Source organism: Daldinia loculata, assembly GCF_022478755.1.
Source record: "Daldinia loculata strain CBS 113971 unplaced genomic scaffold F4817scaffold_9, whole genome shotgun sequence".
Lineage (NCBI taxonomy): Eukaryota > Fungi > Ascomycota > Sordariomycetes > Xylariales > Hypoxylaceae > Daldinia > Daldinia loculata.
The window spans coordinates 447175-468388 of NW_026054863.1; the positions used below are offsets into that span (position 1 = coordinate 447175).

A 21214-nucleotide genomic window follows, 5' to 3' on the forward strand; every position below is an offset into this window, starting at 1 on the left:
AAATAAACAAAAATCTTTTATTTATTAATTATATTATTTAACTTAACCAATAATTCTTATAATAAAAACTAATAATATTTAACTTTTACCTTTTTAACAATTTTTTACAAATACATATAACACAACATTTCCGTTATATTAACTTTTTAAATAATATCTTTTTAAATTAAAACTAAACTATTTTATAAATATTATTTCTTATAATTAAAAAAATAAATAACCAATTTTTAAATATTATTTAATTATAATTACAAAAATAATAAAATTTATTCTTAAATTAAAACATTATTAAATAAAAACTTAAATAATTTAAATTATAATTATATTTATTATTATTATTATAAATTACGTTTAAACTTTTTAAACCGCATTTTACCGAAATAATATTACTCGCATCGTTATTTACATTATTTAAAAAAATATTTAACTCTTTATTTAATAATATATTATTTACCTTTAAAATTTTTATTATTAAAAATTTTTAATATATTTTAATTACAATTTTATTTAAATTATTAATTATTATCGTATTACCTTTTTTACCAATTAATATTATAACTTTTAATAATAATTTAAATATAATTTTAATATAAAATTACCCTTTAAACGCAATTATTTTAATTTCGAAAACTTTAAACGTATAAATATTATTATTATATAACTAAATATTAATAATATTAAAACAATTTACCTTTAATTTATTTATAATTAATTACTTAAAATTAATATCTTTATAAAAAAAAATAAAAAATCCTTTTTTTTTATTTATTGCTATACTTAAAACACCGTTTTTAACAGCTTTAAAATTTAATATAATTATTTTTTTATTTAAACATATTTTACAACCTTTTTATATAAAACATTTACATATTTAATAATTAATTTTCTTTTTTATTTTGTTTTAACTTTAAATACATTTTATAAAAAACTTTAACATATTTAAAAATAAATATAAACTTTTAAATTAATTAAATAAATATTTTATTTAAAATAAAACATTTAATTTATATTTCCAATTATAATTAATAATATATAAAAATTTAACCTTTTTTTCTTTATTATTATAATAAATCTTTTAAAACGTAATTTTATTTCAAAAAAAGTTTTAAAAAATATTATATAAATAACCTATTATTTTATATACTTAAATATTTTCCATAATATATTATAACAACTTATTAAAATTATTTTTATTTATTTTTACATATTAATAAATATTATATATAATAATTACTTTAATAATAAACTTTTTTTTATTATTTTTAATAATTTTAATATATAATATAAATTTAAATAAATTTAAATATTAAATTTAAAAACAATAAATAATATAAACTATATTAAATATTAATAATATTAATTAAAAATTTATTAAATTTTAATATATAATATTACAAATATAAATTTACTTTTATCCATTTATTTTTTACTTAATAAATCTTAATATATAAATTTAAAATAAAAAAATAAAAGGATAAATTAAAAGTAAAATCCCGAAATAAAGTTAAAATTTTAATTATAAAAAATAGTTAAAAAAAATAAACTATTTATTATAACTATTATATTATTATTACTAATAATATTACATTATTACATACCGTTATTTAATTTTATATCTTTTTTAAGTTTATTACATTTTCTTTTATTTAACTTATATAACCGTTAACTTTTTTTACTTTTAATAATTAAAACGTTATTTATATTTAAATTAAATAAATTTTATTATACCAATACCCAAATAAAATAAATAATTATATTATTAAAATTATTAATTTTATTGTTTATTAAAAACTTTATTTTAATAGTAAAAATATTTAACGCATTAAACAGTTTTTTTAATATAATACGGTTAATTAAACGTTTTTTAATAATATTATTATTATTTATTATATAATTTACATGCGTAATTTATAATATTAAAACATATAAATATTTAAAAAAATTTATTATTTTATTAATTTTTAATTAAAAAATTATAATAATTTAAATAAATATTATAATTTTTTAATTATTATAAATAAATATTAATTTATTATTATATTCCTTATAATTTATAATATTATAAAATAATACGTTATAAATTTAATAAATGTTTAATATTTTTTCCTTATTTTTATAAATAACTAATATTTATAAAATATAATTAATATTATATTAAAACTTTATAATATTTAAAAAAAAAAATGTAATAAAAGTAAATAATTAAAAAATTAATTAAATTAAATTAATTATTAAATACGTAATAACCTTAACTTTATATTTTAAAAAAGGTATAAAATATAAATAATTAATTATATTTATTAAAAAAGGATTATTATATATTATTAAAATTAAAAAAATAAGCCATAAATATTAAAATTAATTATAATAAAATAATTTATTAAATTTTATATAATAATTTTATATTAAAAATATTTTATTTTTTAAAAAATATTATTAAATTATTATAAAAAATATTTAAAAAATTTTTATTTAATATTTATATAAATTTTGCCTTTATTTGCTAATTTTGCCGTTAAATATTTTATAAATGTTAAAATATTTACTATTTTATTTTTATTTATAATAAAAATATATATTAAATATTAAAATAATATTTAAGTAATAATTAAATTTTTTATATTATTAATTAAAACGTTTATATATAAGTTTATTAATTATGTTTTATTAGTAAATTTTGAAAATTACGCAAGTATTTTTAAACGGAAAATTTATTATTTTAAATTTAATATATTATTATTATTTATAAATTTGTTTTAGTTAAAAAGGTATTTATTACCGGTTAAATAATAAGTATTTAATAAAAGTTTTAGCGAAAATTTTTTAAAATTGTTATTATTATTTTTGGAAATTATTTTAAGATTTTTTTTAAAATAAATTTTAAAGCGTATTTATAAGTAATAATAATGTTTTCGATTAAATGGATATATTATATATTTAATTAAATATTTAATTAATATTTAATAAATAATTATTTATTATTTTTTCTTATTTTTTAATAGTTTTAATAAATTTTTAATTTTTGCATAATTATTTTTTTTATAATTATTATTAAAAGTTATTAAATATTAATTATTAATTAAATATTTAATAAATAATTTAAAATTATTTATATATAAAAATATTTTTTTTTAAAATTTAATTATAAATAATATAAAAAAGTTTTTAATTTTAAAAATATTATAAAAGTGGTTATTTAACCAAATAAGTGTTTAATTAATTAGTTTAAGTTTTTTGTTAATTATAAAAATTTTAATATATTTTTTAATTATATTTTAATAATTTAAATATTATATAAATATTTATTAAATAAAAAAAAAATATTTAAAAAATATTTATTAATTAATTGGTAATAATTTATCATTATTAACCCGTTTATCTTATTTTTTATTAATATAATAAAAACATTTTTATCTTTTACTTAAACATAATAAAATTTAACGTAATATTTTAAATTAATTTAATAAAACTATTTATTTTATAATAATTTATAAATATATATTAAAAATTTAATAAATATTTAATAAAAAATATTATATAAAAATATAATTTAATAAATTTATTTATATTATAATTTATATTAAAATAATAAAATAATTTTTTATTTAAAATAATTATTATAAGTATATTTTAATTAAATATAAATATTTATTAATAATTAAAAAAATATTTATAATATTTATTTTTATGTTAAAAAAAAAACAATTATTTGGTTAAATCTTATAATTTAAATATTATATTTATTTTTATTATAATATATAAATATTTATTAAATAATTAATAAATATACGGTAAATATTTACCAATTAAGTTTTATATAAAATATTTAAAATAAGTAATATTTTAAAAAAAAATTAAAAAATTTTAAATATTTAATAAATAATATAATGGTTATTATAAAAAACTAAAAATAATATTAAATATAAAAATATTTAATAAATATTAATAAATTAAATTATAAATAATATATAAATAGTTAAATTAAATTATATATTTTATTAAAGTAATAAAATATTTTTATAATTTTTAAAATTTTTTTTTTTTTTTAAAAAACGGGGTAAATAAAAGTTTAAAAAATTTAATTAATAAAATTTTACAAATTTTTATAAACTTTAATTAAATACCCATTAAATACTTATTAAAAACTATAAGTAAAATAAACTTTATTCCATAAATCTACTAAACTTTTATATAGGTTAAGTTATGTTAGGTCTTTTATATAAACTGCCCTTGTACAGGTAGGGTAAGGAGTGGGGCATAGGTCGGGTTACTCAGTTCCCCCTGATATCACTTACGCTTACGGGGTTACTATCCATGATACAACGTTACACTATGCACCTCTGAAGTAAGGGACTTCGGTACAGGTACCGATATATAAATACCTATATATGGTATGGCTCCCACGTGTATGAACCTCGTGCTAAATGACCATCTTCAAAGGGAAGAATTCACAATCAGTGCAATCATTGAACGTGGAAGCTTTGATGTAAGGGCTTATGTGAGCGCCCTGTTCTAATGCATTTATTTCTATCGATAATCATAACCGCTACCATGCCCAACGCGAGACTTTTAAATGCAGCATAGGAATAGGTATCATAATTAACAGCCAAACAAGCCGAGCTTAGCCGAGCTCAGCAAACAGCAATGCATCCTTAATATGCAATCTAACAGATAATACTAGCCTTTATGCCCGGTACTTTTTCTAAAGGTTTCGGGCTCGGCTGTCGAGCTCGTAGGAGCCTGCAGGCACCTGTGGCGCGTAGACATCCCCGGCCGGGTTTCCATACTGGGGCGGCGGCGGCGATGCAGCGGGCGATTTGTACTCGGTGTTGGTGGGGGGTGGGTAGTAGTACCCCGGCGCCGGCTGGGCGTATACGCCCTCCTCGAAGCCCTGCGGGTTGACGGCAGGCGCGTAGTTGCCGCCCGTTAGGGTGCCGCGTCGCTTGCGGTGGACGATGATCGCTGCGTGGATAAGTTGGGTCAAGGACGACGCACTATTGCCGTTGGTGTTAGCTTCTTATTCCAGTAGCATCATCTCCGGTTATGAGCCGTGGTAGTAGCAAGAACTGAGTTCTTGCTACCTCTCCGTCGAAGTTCCTTGCTAATATGGGATGATAGGCCGCGTATACGTACAATAGGACTATAGTCAGGATTATGGAGAGAGCAGAGTGTGCGATCGCGTTCAGTATGAAGATGATACCCCAGATTCCGGTCTTGATGCAAGCGCTCGTGAGGAACAACCCTGGCGGCATTCGCTTCTGGGAGATTAGGATGATCTCGACTACGTTCATGACGATATTAAGGCCGGTAATGCCGATTTGAAGGCCGGCGGAGGCACTACAATGGTTCATCCCAGTCAGTCAGTTTATCTTCCCCCTAATTTTTCTTATTGAAAATCACGGGAATGCGTACGTGAAAATTCCATTATAATCACCCAAGAGATCGTCAAGATCTTGCTGCTCTGAAATCCACAACAACCACGCCGACGCAGCTAGAAGCACTATGCACACCAAGATCTGCAGGATCCAAGCGGTGACGTTAACACTCTTCTTGTACGGATAGTCGTGCTTGGCCATGGCGTCTGCGGCTAGGAACGGTCTCGTCTATCGTGGAGTAGCGGTAGGGGATGACTAGTAAGTTAATACTAGCAAGAGATGAAGGCCGAACGAAGGACGAAATAGAGATGGAAGAATAAAATACAAGAACTAGTTAACAAGACAGCCCCAGGATGATATCTAGTTTACAAGTCTCCTTATTATCCCATGCCATGAATGTTGAAGTGTTGGTTTTGGAGCTTGTGGGCTGAGCCATTGCCAAGCTGGCCGGTGCGCATTTTAAGGCAGCACTTTTTCAGGCGCAGTTATTGGAACTTTAGAAGTTGGAAGGCTCCATGAGCGGGTAGTAAACTACATTGCGGCCCCAAATTATTTTTAATCGTATGCATCTTCTAAATTCTCGAAGATTTGCGCGACCTTCTGTGACGTTGAGGCTTGTTTTATATCAAGTAATACAGAAACACGAAGACTGAGAAAAGGTCTTTGGATTAGCTGACTACATAGGTCTACTGTTTTTTCCCCCCTGAGACATGCATCGCGATGGTTTTGTGGAGTTTCTATCTTCTGTTTTTGTTGGTCCTAAGGCTGCAAGGGTCTTTGATAGGTCGCGGCTTTTAACCATTTCCATTTTCATTAAGGAGCCAAGTCCCGGTTTAGTGGCTTCCAGGCTTGTTATGCCAAGGTTCAGGGCTGAAGCACTGAAGAAAATATACCCCACAAGTTGCATGTGTTGTTGGTTTGATATTGCTTCGAGTGCTAACCGAATACCGTGGAGTTCGACACCGACATTTATTAGCGGTGTTAGCATATTCTAGTTGTCTATCCGTCGATTATAAAGATCATGTTGGCTTCTCTGACACTCTTTGATTGACATGTATCCACCTTATGAACAATGACGATATGGCAAGGCGGGTAACACTGAAGGATTCTTTAGTTATGTCGATCATCCGTATGTGTATGCATATCCCCGATGTCGATACGGAGGCTTGGCGGTCTACAATGCTCGCCCTCAAAACATGGCCACTCCCTATTGAGTTCTTATGTTATACAAAATATCTAACTAATCATTATTCATCTCATGTCCCAGAGTTATCTTCGAGGACGAATTATACCTCGAAAACGTTGGTGGTTGGCATTACTTTGATGTAATTGCAAGACACTGCAAAATAGGAAAAGTCGGCCAGTCAGGTTAAGTCATACATCATCTTCCCTCAAGAGCAGCGGCAGTACGCTCGAGGAAAGCATTGAAGTCCTTGATTTGTTTGAGACTTCCACCACCTTCACTGCCACCACTGGCTTGACTAGCCACTCTAGAAATCAACAATTCCAGATTCGAAAGCTCGGCTGCTTTCTTTTCTTTTGGGTTAAGGCCTGGAGCTGATTTCCCATTTTCGATAGCCAATTCAATGTCATCCATTGCAGAGGAGAGTTCTAGTTGATGCTGATATAGAGTTAGCGAAAAAAAAATAACTTCGTGAATTTACTGAATTGATCATCTTAGACGCACCAGTGTTTCCTTGCTCGCCATCTCGTGGCGCATTCTCACCGCATCCATCTTCAGAGCTACTTGCTCTCTCTCGGCACGGATACGCATTATCTCGGTTCGGAGTGTAAGCTTGTCCTTCTGGACCGATCGCACACGCTTCTTAAGCGCATGCATGGTGTCGAGGGCAATAGTCTAAAACTGTTAGCTAGGACGCACATTCTGATGCCAACATGGCAACTTACGTGTTCCAAAAGGCGTGTTCGTAGTTCCTCCTTAAATGCCTCTAGAGCTCGGAGTTTCGTCCTAAACTCCTTTTTCGTAGCCGAATTCTTCGCATTAACAGCGGCTTCGTGAAGCGTCTCCAGGCTAGACTCGACGACTTCGTCGCATACTTGCGACAAGACGTCAATCACGTTGACGCCGCCACGGTTAGAAAATGGTATATCAGCGTTGAGAATATCACCGTTAGTGTCATCTTCATTCAAATGCATTCGCTTCGTGTATCTCTGCACAATGATAGGAATTGCTTCGCCGTCGCTCCGTCTTTTCGGGGGTAGCTTATTCTTTTTCTTAGGGGGTTTAGGGTGCGACTGCACTGCTGGACTACCTCGCACTTTTTTCTGTCTTCTTTTCTTTGTTGGTCGATTATCCTCAACTCTGGAATGTAGTTCTGGGGAGGCTTCTCGAGGTGGACTCTCCCGTGGGCGCTTTCGGCCGATTTTCCGGGCGGCCGTCTGGACGTCAACTGCTTCAGCCTCCTCTTCATCAACCACAACTTCTTCCTCTCGAGTTTCCTCTTCAGCTGCTTGAATTTGAATTTCAGGCAGCTCAGCCATGGGCTTAGGCTTCACCCTCGGCTGGGGTTTCCTGGGACTAGCAGTACCTGCGGCTTGGGGGGGTGAAGACAATTCATCTACTATACTAGGGGTGGCTAGTCTAACTTGGCTTCGTGTAGATCGTATAGACCCGGTAATTGCCGTAGCGTCACTTCTTTGCGCTGGCGATGGCTCTTCAATATCACCAATTTCTAGACCTCCCAATGCTCTCGTCACTGTTCGTGTTGATCGCGCTGAAGCAGCGCCCAAGGTGGCAGCACTAGCCCTGCTTTTTCGTGCTAGAGGTGAAGAATAAGTGAACTCGCCCGTAGCTCCGGCTTCTTCGTCTGTCACAGCCTTCAATAGTTTCGCGCTCCGGGTGATACTCTCGGGAAGAACTCTAACCGAACGTCTATGTCCACTTCCCGGAGCTTCGGCAGGACTTTCAGTAACTTCTTCTGCAATATGCCCTGGAGACAATCGAGAAGCTACGGATCCACGTGATTCAGGACGCTGTATAACAGCCTCCATAGACTCCAGAGTCTCATCTTCATTCTGTGGTTCCTGGTGCTCCAGACTTAGAGCTGCTAGAGGTCCTGATGCATCCTCGGGACTTTCTTGTTGGACGGCGGCATAGGGATCAACTCTTGACCCACTCAGCCGCGCCGATGTTCTTCTCGAGGCTCTCAGCGCACTAGAGGGTGGTTGCGAGCTCGTCAAATCGGCTTCAGGGTTCAGTCGGCGTCGCTTCGCAGAGGTATTAGGTTCCGATCGCGCTATGGACGACGGCGGAGGGGGGTCCGAAGCAGGGTCCGAAGAGGCTTCGGCACCCGGGAGGATAAAACCAAAAGAATCATCGGCAACTTCGTGACGTCTAAGTTCTATAAAGTTAGAGACACGACGAGATTCAAAGCAAAGAGGGAAACACATACCCAGCTCCACGCATGCGCTGTTGCATGCGCTCTTCACGGCCTAGCGTACCCCTGTATTAGTTTCTATTTCGTGAAGATTGTGGTTTTTACTCACTGGTGGCCATTTCGCTTTCGGACGTGAGGAATTTGGTATATTACGGTTTTTACATAAAATCAAGTTTTAAAGCACATCGTAGACAATGCAGTACGTTTAGCGAAAGTATACAGATATTCGAGATTAAAGCGAGTTGTAAGACGCGTCGTGATGCGCGCGCCACAGTTGACGTCGGTTTGCTTAAAGTAGGTACCTAGGTACTTAATTGGTGCTAACATGCGGAGCCCATTTATTCTTTTCGGCACTAGGGCGGCATTCGAAAACGTGACTTTCTACGTGCTTTATTCCCCCGAACGCCACAACATCGTCAACGGAACCAACTACATCCCATCATCCTCAACTACCTAATATATATAAACGATATTCGATAAAAATTTAGAGCCAGAATTTAGTATATGGCATATAATAGTCAATTACTTGGTAAATACGCATGGGAAGCTAGTTAATGGCAGACAAGCGGCATCGGGTTTATTTGCTATAGCCTACGGCTTGATTAAGTGCCTAACAGTTAGGAAAAACAGACGACTAACCTAGGAAACAGATGAATAACGAACGTTGCGACAATCTGGATTTTCGTATTATTTTTTTCTCTCCTGAAACATGAAACATGAAATCATAGCCTTCCCGGCTTGCAAATCGGCCATGGCCGTAACGGCAAGAGAATAGCATAGCAATCTCTGGAGTTTCTTCTTCGCATTCGGCGGCAACAAATCTCCGGGTTTTCCGGTCTCCTTCTGAACAAAATCGCCCATGAGATTTTATCTGACCTCACAATACGAATTTTCTCCTCATAACAAGCCTAGGAGGGTAAGAACTCCGAAGTTCTTCGCGTGTTTCTTGAAACGTCCCCAAGTGGACGTAAACACAGTCTGCGTCGATACTTCATCTTCATTCTTTCGGTGTCGACCATTCACAGTCGCAATATTGTTGACGAATGTGTTCTGTAACGAATGCAACGAGGATAGCTAGTATCGCACACTTAGACAGCCGGGCCCGCTGGCGAAGGTGGCGGCGGTGGACCCTGAGGTAGGCCTCCAGTCGGGTGGTCAATCCTAATGTTGCCAAAGATAACATTGTTATAGAATACATCCAGCTTTCTGGTGTCTGGATTGTAACAAACCTTCGTGAGACCATCGTTTTTGAACAGTTTGTTGAATCGTTCCGGAATTCTCGCGCGTTTCAGACTCGTAGACATCATCGGACATGCATCCAAACTACCGATAACCTGATCGTTGTACTTGACAATTCCATAGACGATAGATCCAATGGTTCCGTAGGATTCAATCTTAGTTAAGCCATCAGGCTGGAAGAGATGTCCTGGTAGAGAAGTCATTGGGGCAATGGATCCAGGACGCGCGTTGTCGGGAGGCGCAGCAGCCACATTGACAACAGGCTCATTAGCATAGGCTACATTGGAAGTAGGGTGCCCGCTGAGTTGTTCGTCGACGGGAGGTGCGTTAGGTACATCCACCGGGGGTGCATTGGAGCTCCTAAGAGGGGAATGAATCTGGAATAGATCCGTACGAGACCCGTCAGGGTTCGCGGGGAGAGGGAGAGGCATCGGCATCGGCATCTGTCGAAGTTCTACAGTGCCGATAGCCTTGCTGTCGAACTTGATGAGAATACGCCAGAGAAATGGCCAAGGTTCCAGTCTGGTGCGATCATGAACTCCGGATAGGACATATGTGATTGTCATGGCCATGTCATACCCAGGGACCACCGGAAGTAAGTCTGGAAAGAAATGCACTACGCCAATTTGTTGGCCGTCAAACCGGATGATCCGAGACGAGGGGATATAACCGTTGGGAAGTAGCTTGGTGCGATCATCGCAGAATAGGTGCGGGTACAGTCTGGCCAATTTTTGATACTTATCGAGGTCAGCCTGGGTAGGATTCTGCGGACTCAGACTCTGGTAGAGGTCGTCTAGGTTGGAAGCTTGTCCAGCTATCTGCGAATTATTGCGTCTAGGTGGATGCACAAGGTCAAGTCGTTGGTTGCGGCGTGCAACTGCCCCTTCTTTGTGTCCAAGGGGGTTTGCACCAAAGTTCCGCGAGACACTCCGTCTAGATACATAGTCCTCGTCCGAGCTATCATCATCGATCACTATCACGACTCTTTCCTTCTCTTTCCCTTTCCCTTTGTCGACTCTCGGTTCATTATCCTCAACGTCCGAACTGGCATCCGGAAGGTCATCGTCGATCATTATCACCACATTCTCTTTCTCGACTCTCGGCTCATGATCTCCGACGTCCATCAGGCCCATGCTGGCGAGGCGCTCCGTCATCTCCCGTTCGCCCCCAAGCTGAGAACCTTCGGAGTCAGATTCTTCTGGAGTATCGGGGAACTGGTAGGCGTCATCGTCCTCGAGGTATAACTCCTCTTCATAATCCTTAATAGGTTCAAGTTCTTCTCTTAATCCGACACCAAGAGGTAACTTCAACTTGTAATCAGGTCCTACGTCCTTCAGGACCCAAAAGCCAGAATCGAATAGCTCAAAGGTTCCATACTCTGTCTTAAGGAGCTCCCTTGGAGGCTCTTTCGCATGGGACCGCGCAACAAGATAGTTGTCTGCAAATAGATTATCTGGGTCGCACTCTAGTCCTTCAAATGGGGTTCCTTTGCGAGGGTTTTCATTAGACCGGCTTCGTTTGGAAGGGCGAGTGTGAGGAGGATCGTGAGGAAGAGAGCGGCGAGGTCGACGAGGCTGGCGAGGTGGAGGAGGCTTAAAACCGAAATGTTTAGCATTTAGTCGGTCATGCATTGCATCTAACTGTCGCGCGGCCTCTAGCGGTATAGTAGTAGATACGTATGAGACATCAGCCTCTTCAGCAGCCTCTTCGGCATCCCGTTCAGGTAGGAATTTTTTGTGTTCTTCCTCCGGAACCCAGGGGAGAGGAGAACGATGGGCAACTGGGTCGTTTCGCCCCTTAATTCCAGCAAGGCGGTGCCATTGTGACAAGTCCGTGAATGAATCTTTGTGGAGAGTGAACGGTAGAGAACATTCGACGGGAAGATCGAAATCCCAAAAGAAATTCCACTCTACTTTGGTCCTCGCCTTCCAGCACGTCGCCATATATTCTTTCATCTCCCGCCAGTTCGGAGGCCGGGTATTAGGGAGACCCTCGTTAGGCAACTCGTGTTGCCAGAAGTTAACTTTCCCTGCGCATCGTAGTGTTATCCAATTCCAGACTGCCTAAGTCTCGATTGGTTTACAGTACTTTATAAACTTGGACACCTTGGCACGGAGTACGTTTTCACGATTGAAGCAGGTGTTGCATGGCTTGGAAATGAAACCCGTAGCAAGGCGACAAGAAAGTGCTTCTCTTCCTTGCCTCAGCCAAGTCCATTTCCATAGCGTTGAATTAAATTCCATCTCGACATCTTTGATGCCGAACTTAACTTCCTCTTCGCCAGGCGTTTCAGTGGCCCTTTGGAAAAAGAATGCGGGTTCCTGACAAAGATGGCAGTAAGGGATCCGGAGAGTAAGTATTCGGTGCGGTGCTTCGCTCAAACGAGCCGACCAGTGATTGTGCATCATCGTTCCCTTTGAAACCAATGTAACAGAGCCATCTTCATCGATCTTCTCCTTCTGGACTTCGGGGCCACCGACGCATTCTTGCACCCCCGGGTGGCGTGCGAAAGTGCAGTCGTCGCATAATTGGTTAATTAGAGAGGTGGGATCGGTCGGCGGCCAGATGAGGTTCGGGCAGTATATACGAACAAATGGCCCAGAGATGTTTCGTCTGCTGTAGTCACTGCGGTCCATTTCCTTCTCTACTATATCCTTACAAGGGCGAATACTCCAATCGGCAACCTCGTGGCATATGGGGCAACGGAGACGAGATATACGGCACATGATGATGAAGAGCGAAGATAGTGCGTGTATAACAGGTCTGTAGGTACGTAAGGGGTATACTAACGATTTAGTTAGCATCTTTACTTTCTTCGATGGATATGCCAGCTTTGGGATAGACCTCTGGGTTTAGAAGCAATACTCACGGTAGATAGAGTCCGGTCCTTCAAAGTAAACGCCAATAATACAAATATGTATTAGAAGCTTCTTGAGAAAATTGTTCTTGGTTTCCTAAACGGCTAAACAAGTCGTGTGGCACTATTAGACACGGGTTAGTTTGTTTAATTCAGTAATGTGATCAATCCTTTACTCGAGTCAACATTAGGGATTATCTTACAATAGTAATTCAGAAGTCCCAGGACAATAGATGGCAGAAGTGAGATCTCCGGTAGCGGTGCGTATAAAGTAACAATGAAGGGGACAAGGTTGGAGAGAGAGAACGATTCGATAGGCTTTATTTGCGAAACGGAAGACGCGTGGAAATACTAGGCACCAAAAGCCTAAAAAGGCTCATGTTAATACTAAGATTTCCACGGAGATACTTCCAAGTGCTGCTCGTTGGCCTATATGGGAATGATAGAAATTGCGATAGAAGTGCTTGAAGCACACCTAGATCGCGCCTAGTAGATGTGTTTAGTTGAGGGTATCGCGAAAGGTAGGAAAAGAAGGTAGGCAGAAGAACCTTTCAGCGAACAAATATTGGAACGACCATGGACATTAGGAAGTGTTGATGTAAATTTTCTCACTTTGGTTGCCCCATGATACATTCAGGCAGAAAGGTACCTAGATTAGTATAAATGCATGGTTAGGTACCTAGTTCCTAGCTGGCCGTGAGAGTTCTGCAGCTTTAGACAGGCGTAAAGCTATTTATCACAGGTGTCAACTGCGCCTATCAACACGTCATTAAATGTAAGGTGTCTGTCCATTAGAGATCCACCCGTATGGGGTAGTAAATAATACCATTAAACCTGTCTCCATGCGTAAGCCGACTTAATCTGAACAGCTTTTGTTTTGAGTCACTGTAAAATTTCAAAGCAGGTATCTGCAAGAGGTTATGGTTATAAGTCTCACGTCTACCCGTTATATGCGCCATCGAACTATATGAAGCAAATAACATTGCAGTCAAGTAGTGTGAAAGACCAGTTTATTCGTCTAAGAGTGTATTTTTGTAACTACCTAACCGCTAGATCCACCTTTTGGCACATACCTACTTTGTGGCATACTTCCCACCAAAACACTACCTTTTCAACCTCGAATAACATTACGTATATTAATATTATAAAGTCGAGATTAATACAAATCAATAAATAATTAATTTAAGTTTATAATTATATATATAATATTAAAACCGAAATAGTAGTTATAATAAAATTGGTACTTTAACATATAATATAAAAAATATATTACTTTTTTATATAAATTAAGTATAAAAAAATATTACAATTATTTATTTTAAAACGTTATATATTTAAAACTATCGTTTTAAAAAGGTTAATATAATTAATTTTAAGTTATACATAAAGTTTTATAATTATAATTAAATTAAGTAACATATTACATAAGTTAAAAATTTTACTTATATAAATATAATAAAATTTAATATAAAATTATTTTTAACTTTAAATTTTTTAACAATAAAAAATCTTATAATTACGAAATATATATAATATATATAAAAAATCTCGGGCATTTTATTACATGTTTTAAATTTAAACATTTAAACGTTATTATTACAATATTCCAATTTTTTATATTATAAAAAATATTTATTTTTATACTAAATTTATATGTAAAAGCTTTATACTTTTATATTAAAAAGTAATTACTTTAATTATGTTACGAATAATTTTTTTTATTTAATAAAAGATACAAAATCAGTAATAAAGCTTTATAAAATATTAAAAAAATTTAATTACAAATCTATAACATTAATATATGTAATGTTATTTAAGGTTGAAAAGGTAGTGGTTTTGGTGTAAAAGTGTGCCACAAAGTAGGTATGTGCCAAATGGTGGATCCAGCAGTTAGGTACTTTAGGTAACTAGAGTTCATATTTGCGAGGCAGGCTCCAATACATCATTATTCTTAAGCTCTGGTGTCCAGCGTCCTTGTAAATTGGTCTTTAGTCCCAGCTTGGCAAATATGACAAATCAATATAATAAAATAAAATAAGAATGCCGTCTGATTGGTGAAAAGGGGTCTGAGGTTATAATCGGCAAAGTTGTGCACCCATCCTTCACATTAGATATGATTGGTATGTTCCATTCTAGTGGTCGGCTTGCGGCTCTGCTGTAAATTATGTGTTACAGTGTAAGCTGAGAATACATATACTACCTCCTACACGTAACCTACCAGCCTGCCTACCATGTATCTACCGGATATACACGACATCTACTTTTATGTACACTATGAGTGAGTAATGTGCCAGAAACAACCAGCCTTATGGAAGTTGACGTGGTATGATCATATTAGGCATGCATATGAAAAAGAAATCAATAAATGGGAAGTGGCGGTAAGTTTCTAACTGGCGGGTTGGGTTTCTACTATCAAAGGCCTGATCAACACTAGTTGGTGGCTTTCTTGATGTATTTTATCAGCAAACCAATGTACTGTCTATCTCCTATACCGGGAGCCAGATAGAAGAATAGTATCTCGTAGTGTGATATAGCTGTATCCTGTACAGACTACTTGGGATTTAAAATGCCACCCACGTAGTCTAGTAACACGAATTCGGTATTTAGACATGCCGTGATAGACAAATGCCTATGCAGATACAGAAGACATTAATCCGACATTATGACTGGCTACAGGGACGTCCTTGCCTGCCTTACGAGATAGCTTTCTTTTTTCTTGTACTACCGAGGGACTGCTGCTACGACACCCGTTACGGTTATCTTTCACGTATTGGTCTACAAAACCGATCAGAATATATTGGAAAATCAATTCTTTGAGTGTGGCTATGTCAGGGTATAAGTAGAACTAGTATAAATTAGGTATAGATCTATATCCTTAACATCGCGATGTCTCACCCAAACGCAGACATCGTAATCAGCGCGTACGTTGCTACGGCCATTCATTTTCTATTTTCTGTTTTGTCTTTACCGGGGATGCTTGAGGCTTTACTTATTTCGGTCCTAGGTTCAATGGTGCCTTGGCTGTTCGCGATTTTCCACATACTCAACGAGCCTTTGCATTCGAAGTAACTTTCTTTCTGGAAAGCCTAGGGTCTGGCAGGGGAACGGGATCCCAGAAGCCACCTTCACATTTTCATCCTTACCAAGAAGAATATGTTGAAGTCCTGGAAGGGAATTTGATGGTCGAAGTCGACGGGCGAGAGTATCTGTTGAGTCCCGGCGATGGTGAATTTCAAATTTCTCCCTGGAAGGACCATCGGTTGTACCAGCCTCTTGACATTCCCGATGACACAAATTAGCCTGGGAACATTTCAAAATTTATACTCTCAGCACAGGACACGCCCATGGCTTATAAGCTCGATGCTATCTTTTTCCAGAACTGGTACGGTTATCTTGATGAGATTGCGCTAACGGGGGAGAAGATGAATCTCATTCAAACTATGTGTGTAAGTACAAAATATACCTAGCTCTCCGCCTCTAAATCCTCATGCTAATTTTTATAAGATGTTTGATGCAGGGGGGACATATTTATCACTCCCACGGTGGATACCCCTAAATAAATGGATTGCATGGGCACTTGGCATAGCGATGGGAAGATGGCTGGGCGGCATTCTAGGGTATCAGCCGTTTTATCGAAAGTGGACGACAGACTGGCAATTGGCTTGCTGGAAAATGCCCTCTTCCATCATTCAGAGAAGGTTCATAGATACTACAAGGGAAAACTGATGACTTGTAGTTGTCACTGGATATAAATATAACGGAGACAGGTATTGTCAGGTTATATCAAATCCATCCTTAGTTAGGATTGGGTCGCCGATATGATCCCAGAAGTACGCATTACAAATGATGGTAGCAAGAGGTGGGTATTCTCCCTCAGTGATACCCCTATGGATGCTGCTAGCAAATTCATGTACGGTAGTAAGATTCGCCAACACGACACCTCTTTTGTTGTGATACCCCTCAAACGACTACTGAGGGAAGTAGGATTTGTGTAACATTTCTCGGCGGTGCTTAAAGTAGCGCCGTAATACCTACCAAGCGGGCGGAAAGTTACATTTAATGTGAAAATGATAAGCTGTTTTCTTAGAGTAGTGTGCGGAAACTGGATGGCGTTGGCATCTTGTTCGGAGTAGAGTTGTATCCAATGCGTTCCAGTATAAGAGGTAGCTAGTTAGAAGATCAATAATATCTTAATATACACAGAAATAGCATTCGTACATCTCAATCTTGTCTAATACACTCTTCGCCAATCAATACGAATCAAACTCCCTACACTAGGAAATACTCACCGAGGAAAGGGGTTATGTAGGCTGAGTTCCCAAATCAATATAGGGGTAACCATGCTAAAGGATGGGTCTCTTACCTCCCACTCTCCTGGATTTCTTATGTGCAACTGGCACGCCTTAGCTTCTGGTGGCTTGTATATTCAAATGGGGTTATTCTACTATTTATTTGTTGTGATGGGCAGCTTTATTTCATTGGGAGCAATGATCAGTTCGGTCAAACTTGACGACGCCTTAAGTTGTTGGTGGTGGTTTCAATGTGGTTTCAGGGTTACTGGTGGCTTTACTTGTCTCGGTCATATCTTAGAGTATGCATTCGCTGAGTAATCCCAATTATAGAAGAGCTCTTATAAATAGGTTATATATTCGGCTTTGGTACCTAACCTTACCCAGTAGGCTGTATTGTAGTTAAAAGGTACCAGCTGTTCTCTTGTGCTTAGGATTAGATAATACAAGGTCAATGTGTACCGTACCTTTTACAAAGCGGTATCGTTAACGCAGCACCTGTTCGATCCACTTTTTTAACCTTCTTGTAACTTTTGGACTTTATATCCTTTATACCTATAATGGCGTTTCGCGGCTAATTTAAATAGGTATTATTATTTATAATATAATAAATTTTCGAATTTTATATCGCGTTTAAGTTTTATTTTTTATTATGCGTTTTTTTTATTTTTTTTAACCGCGTTTTAAAAAGATTTAAAGTTTTAAATAATTGTAAAATAATAATATTAACGAAAATTATAAGTAAATTTAAAATTAAAAGTTTAATAACGTAAATTAACCGTTATTTTAATTATATATTGCAATTTTTTATTTATTAACGTTTTTATTAAAATTATTATATAATTTTTAAATTTGGTAATAATTTTAAAATAAACATTTAAAGTTTAATAATTTACTATTAAATTTAAAATTAACATAATTATATTATTTTTTGTATAAAATTATGTTATTTTTATAAAATTTTAATATTTTACGTCGGAAAATTTAAACAAGTTTTCGCGTATATATATAATAACTTTAATTATTTAAATTAATTAATAATAAACTTTATTTTATTTCTTTTATATTTTTAAATAAATATATAATTAATATTTAATTAATAATTTAATAAATTTCGATAATTTATATTTTTTTTAATTTTAAAAATTAATTTTGGTTAAATTTGTATAAAACGTATTAAATTATAAGTTAATAACGTATTTAATAATATATTTAATTATATATTTAACCGTATATTTGGTTATATATCCGGCAGTATATTTGGTTATATATAATTATATATTTGGCGGTTTTATTAAAATTTTTATTATTTTAAAATTTATAAATTTTTAACCTTTAAAAAAGCTATATTAATTTTTTTTTCGAACGGGTATATTATTTATTTAAAATTATATTATAAATTATAACCTATTAATTTTAAAATCTTTTTTATTAATAATAACGTATAATTTTTGTTAATAGTAATAAAAAAAACTGTTTAAAAATTTATTTAAATACGGTTATTTATTAAATTTTAAATTTTATATTATTGATTTATTAAATTAAATATTTAATTTAAGTAAATTAAAAAATTTTAAAATAAAAATAATAATTATATTTATAATAATATAAATAATTATAATTTCTTAAAATTTTATAGTTTTATGTAATTTAAACAATTTATTTAATTAATATTTTATTAATATTTAACTTTTATTTGACTTTTATTTTATTATTTTTAAGTTTTTTAATTTATTATAAATTAATATAATATTTTATATATTTTTTTTTTTTTTAATTTATTATAAATTTATAAAAAAGTTTAAATATTTAAAAAGTTAACTGTTTTTTTTTTCTATTATTTATAGATTTAATAAAGCTATTTTAAATTAATTTATTAATTTATTAATAATTATTTATTTTAAAAATCTTAAATTTTAAAGGTTAAATATTATTAATATAATTTTAATTTTAAAAAAAAGCTATAGTTTTATAATTTCTTTTTATTCCCAAGTTTTTATTTAAAAAACTTATATTAAATTAAAATTATTATTTTAAGTTTAAGATAAAAAAAATAAAAAAGTTTTTATTTTATTTAAATTTTTATTAAATTATAAAAAATTAATAATTAATAATAAAAAACCTTTAAATTTAAAATTTTTAAAAATATTATTACGGTTATTTATTTTTATTCCAATATATTTTAAATTTTTAAGATGGTAAAAAAAGTTTTTTAATTTATTTGATATAATTTAAATTAATGTATTATTTATAATATTAATTAAAAAATAATATTAATTTTAATTTTAAATTTATTTTATTTATTATATTTAATTTAAAAATAAAAGATAATTAAATTTTATTATTAAACTTTTTTTTTATTATTAATATTATTTAAAAGAATATTGTAAGTTAAAAGTAGGTAAAGATTTTTTTAAACGTAAAAGAAAAATTATACGGTAAATAATAAATTATAAAACGTGTTTTTTTATTTATATATTATTTATTAATATAATTTATATATAAAGTAACGGTTTAAATTATTTTTATAATAATTAAAAAGATATAAATTATATTAAAATATTAAACGGTTTTTGCATTTAAATTTAAACTTAAGTTTAAAATTAATAAATTTTAAAATAAATTAAAAAATTATTAAACGGTAAAAAAGATAATTTATTAATTTATATAACTTTTTAAGATTGTAAATCCCGATATATTAAGATTTAAAATATTAAAAATATTTAAAATAATATTAAAAAATAAAATTTTAATAATTTTCCTGTTATAATATTTTTTAATATATTTGATTTAAATGCCAATAAATTGGCTTAATTTGCCGTAATTTAACATTAATTTAACGAAAAAAATTAAGTTAAAATTTATTATTACTAATTTATTAAAAACACATAAAACGGAATAACTTTTATAGGTTTTATTTAATTTTAAAAATCGTTTTTAATTATTTTAATTTATTATAAAGTTTTAATTATTATAAATTTTATTTATAATATAACGTAATTTAAATAAAACTAATATTTTTTTATTATTATAATTTATAATAAATATAAATTTTAAATCTTATATATTTTTTATTATTTTTGGAATTAAAATGTAATAATAATTAACGTAATTTTTAATATAATTATTAAGTAATTTAATAGTTTTAAATAAAGTTAATCTTTTAAATATATAATAATAAATAACAATTTTATAAAATAAAAAATAATTTATAAAAACTTTTTATATTTAATATTAAAATTATTAAAAAGATAAAAAGTTTATACGGTTAATTATAAGTTTTATACATATTATATTAAAAAATTTCTATTTAAACGTATTAAAATTTATAATTTACTAATAATAGTATATATATATATATTAATAGCATTATATAACCGGAAAATTAAAAAAAATTATATAAAATTTATTATTTAAATAATTAAAATTTGTAAAAATTCCAACTTTAAATTTAACGTTTATTATATAAAGCGTAAATATATTTTAAAATTTTAAATGTAGACTTATTATATTTAAATTAATGTTTTTTTATTTTTTTAATACTTTATAACAAATTTTATAAAAAATTAATATAAAAAATTAAAGTTAAACGGCATAAAATAATAAATAATTTTTATTAAAATATTTTTTACGGAAATTATTACAGTTTAATATATAAAAAAAAATTTATTAATTAAAACTAAAATAATTAATAATAAAACAAATAAAAACCAATTATTTTTTAACAATAACTTTTTTAATTAAAATTTTAAAAGTTTATTTTTTAATACATAAAATATAATAGATAAATAGTTTTAAAAGGTTAAAAAGATATAAAATAACAGAAATAAAACTAAGATTATTTTATATAAAAAAGTTATTATTTTAAAATATAAAGATTTTATAAAAGGAAATTTTAAAAATAATAAAAAGTTATAATTTATTATTTTTAGATTAAAAAAGTTTTTATTTACCAATATTTTTTTTTATTTTTATTTTTAATAAAAAAAATAACAATTACCTTATAAATACATATTTTTACATTAATTATTTTACAGTTTTTTAATTAAAAAACAT

General features: G+C 31.5%; 4 protein-coding genes across 4 annotated transcripts; 1 reads left to right on the forward strand and 3 right to left on the reverse strand.

The window, feature by feature from the left end:
* Nucleotides 1-4609: 4609 nt before the first annotated feature.
* F4817DRAFT_301492 (uncharacterized protein) lies at nt 4610-5813 on the reverse strand. Its single transcript, XM_049299795.1, has 3 exons — nt 5413-5813; nt 5134-5337; nt 4610-4994 (listed from the first exon to the last, which is right to left on the reverse strand). The coding sequence occupies exons 1-3, from the start codon at nt 5574-5576 to the stop codon at nt 4703-4705; spliced, it is 660 nt and encodes a 219-aa protein (XP_049161728.1). The 5' UTR covers nt 5577-5813; the 3' UTR covers nt 4610-4702.
* Nucleotides 5814-6559: 746 nt separating this feature from the next.
* On the reverse strand, nt 6560-9061 carry F4817DRAFT_301495 (uncharacterized protein). Its single transcript, XM_049299796.1, has 5 exons — nt 8883-9061; nt 8789-8828; nt 7284-8730; nt 7063-7233; nt 6560-6996 (listed from the first exon to the last, which is right to left on the reverse strand). Exons 1-5 carry the CDS (start codon nt 8890-8892, stop codon nt 6757-6759), a joined length of 1908 nt encoding a protein of 635 aa, XP_049161729.1. The 5' UTR covers nt 8893-9061; the 3' UTR covers nt 6560-6756.
* An 800-nt stretch (nt 9062-9861) lies between these two features.
* F4817DRAFT_313302 (uncharacterized protein) lies at nt 9862-12738 on the reverse strand (the record flags this gene model as incomplete). Its single annotated transcript, XM_049300226.1, has 2 exons — nt 9862-12041; nt 12096-12738. The coding sequence occupies 2 exons, from the start codon at nt 12736-12738 to the stop codon at nt 9862-9864; spliced, it is 2823 nt and encodes a 940-aa protein (XP_049161730.1).
* Nucleotides 12739-15755: 3017 nt separating this feature from the next.
* On the forward strand, nt 15756-16595 carry F4817DRAFT_357064 (uncharacterized protein; the record flags this gene model as incomplete). Its single annotated transcript, XM_049305873.1, has 4 exons — nt 15756-15790; nt 15874-16094; nt 16200-16315; nt 16374-16595. The coding sequence occupies 4 exons, from the start codon at nt 15756-15758 to the stop codon at nt 16593-16595; spliced, it is 594 nt and encodes a 197-aa protein (XP_049161731.1).
* Between the last annotated feature and the right edge of the window lie 4619 nt (nt 16596-21214).

Excerpts from the sequence above, each read along its gene's own strand:
- F4817DRAFT_301492 (XM_049299795.1), bottom strand. The coding sequence starts at position 5,576 with ATGGCCAAGCACGACTATCCGTACAAGAAGAGTGTTAACGTCACCGCT. Across the intron at positions 5,338-5,412 it reads GATTATAATGGAATTTTCAC|TGCCTCCGCCGGCCTTCAAA; the intron begins GTACGCATTCCC and ends GAACCATTGTAG. Across the intron at positions 4,995-5,133 it reads ATCCTGACTATAGTCCTATT|TGCGTCGTCCTTGACCCAAC; the intron begins GTACGTATACGC and ends CAACGGCAATAG.
- F4817DRAFT_301495 (XM_049299796.1), bottom strand. Across the intron at positions 7,234-7,283 it reads GAACACGCCTTTTGGAACAC|ACTATTGCCCTCGACACCAT; the intron begins GTAAGTTGCCAT and ends TAACAGTTTTAG. Across the intron at positions 6,997-7,062 it reads TGGCGAGCAAGGAAACACTG|CATCAACTAGAACTCTCCTC; the intron begins GTGCGTCTAAGA and ends ACTCTATATCAG.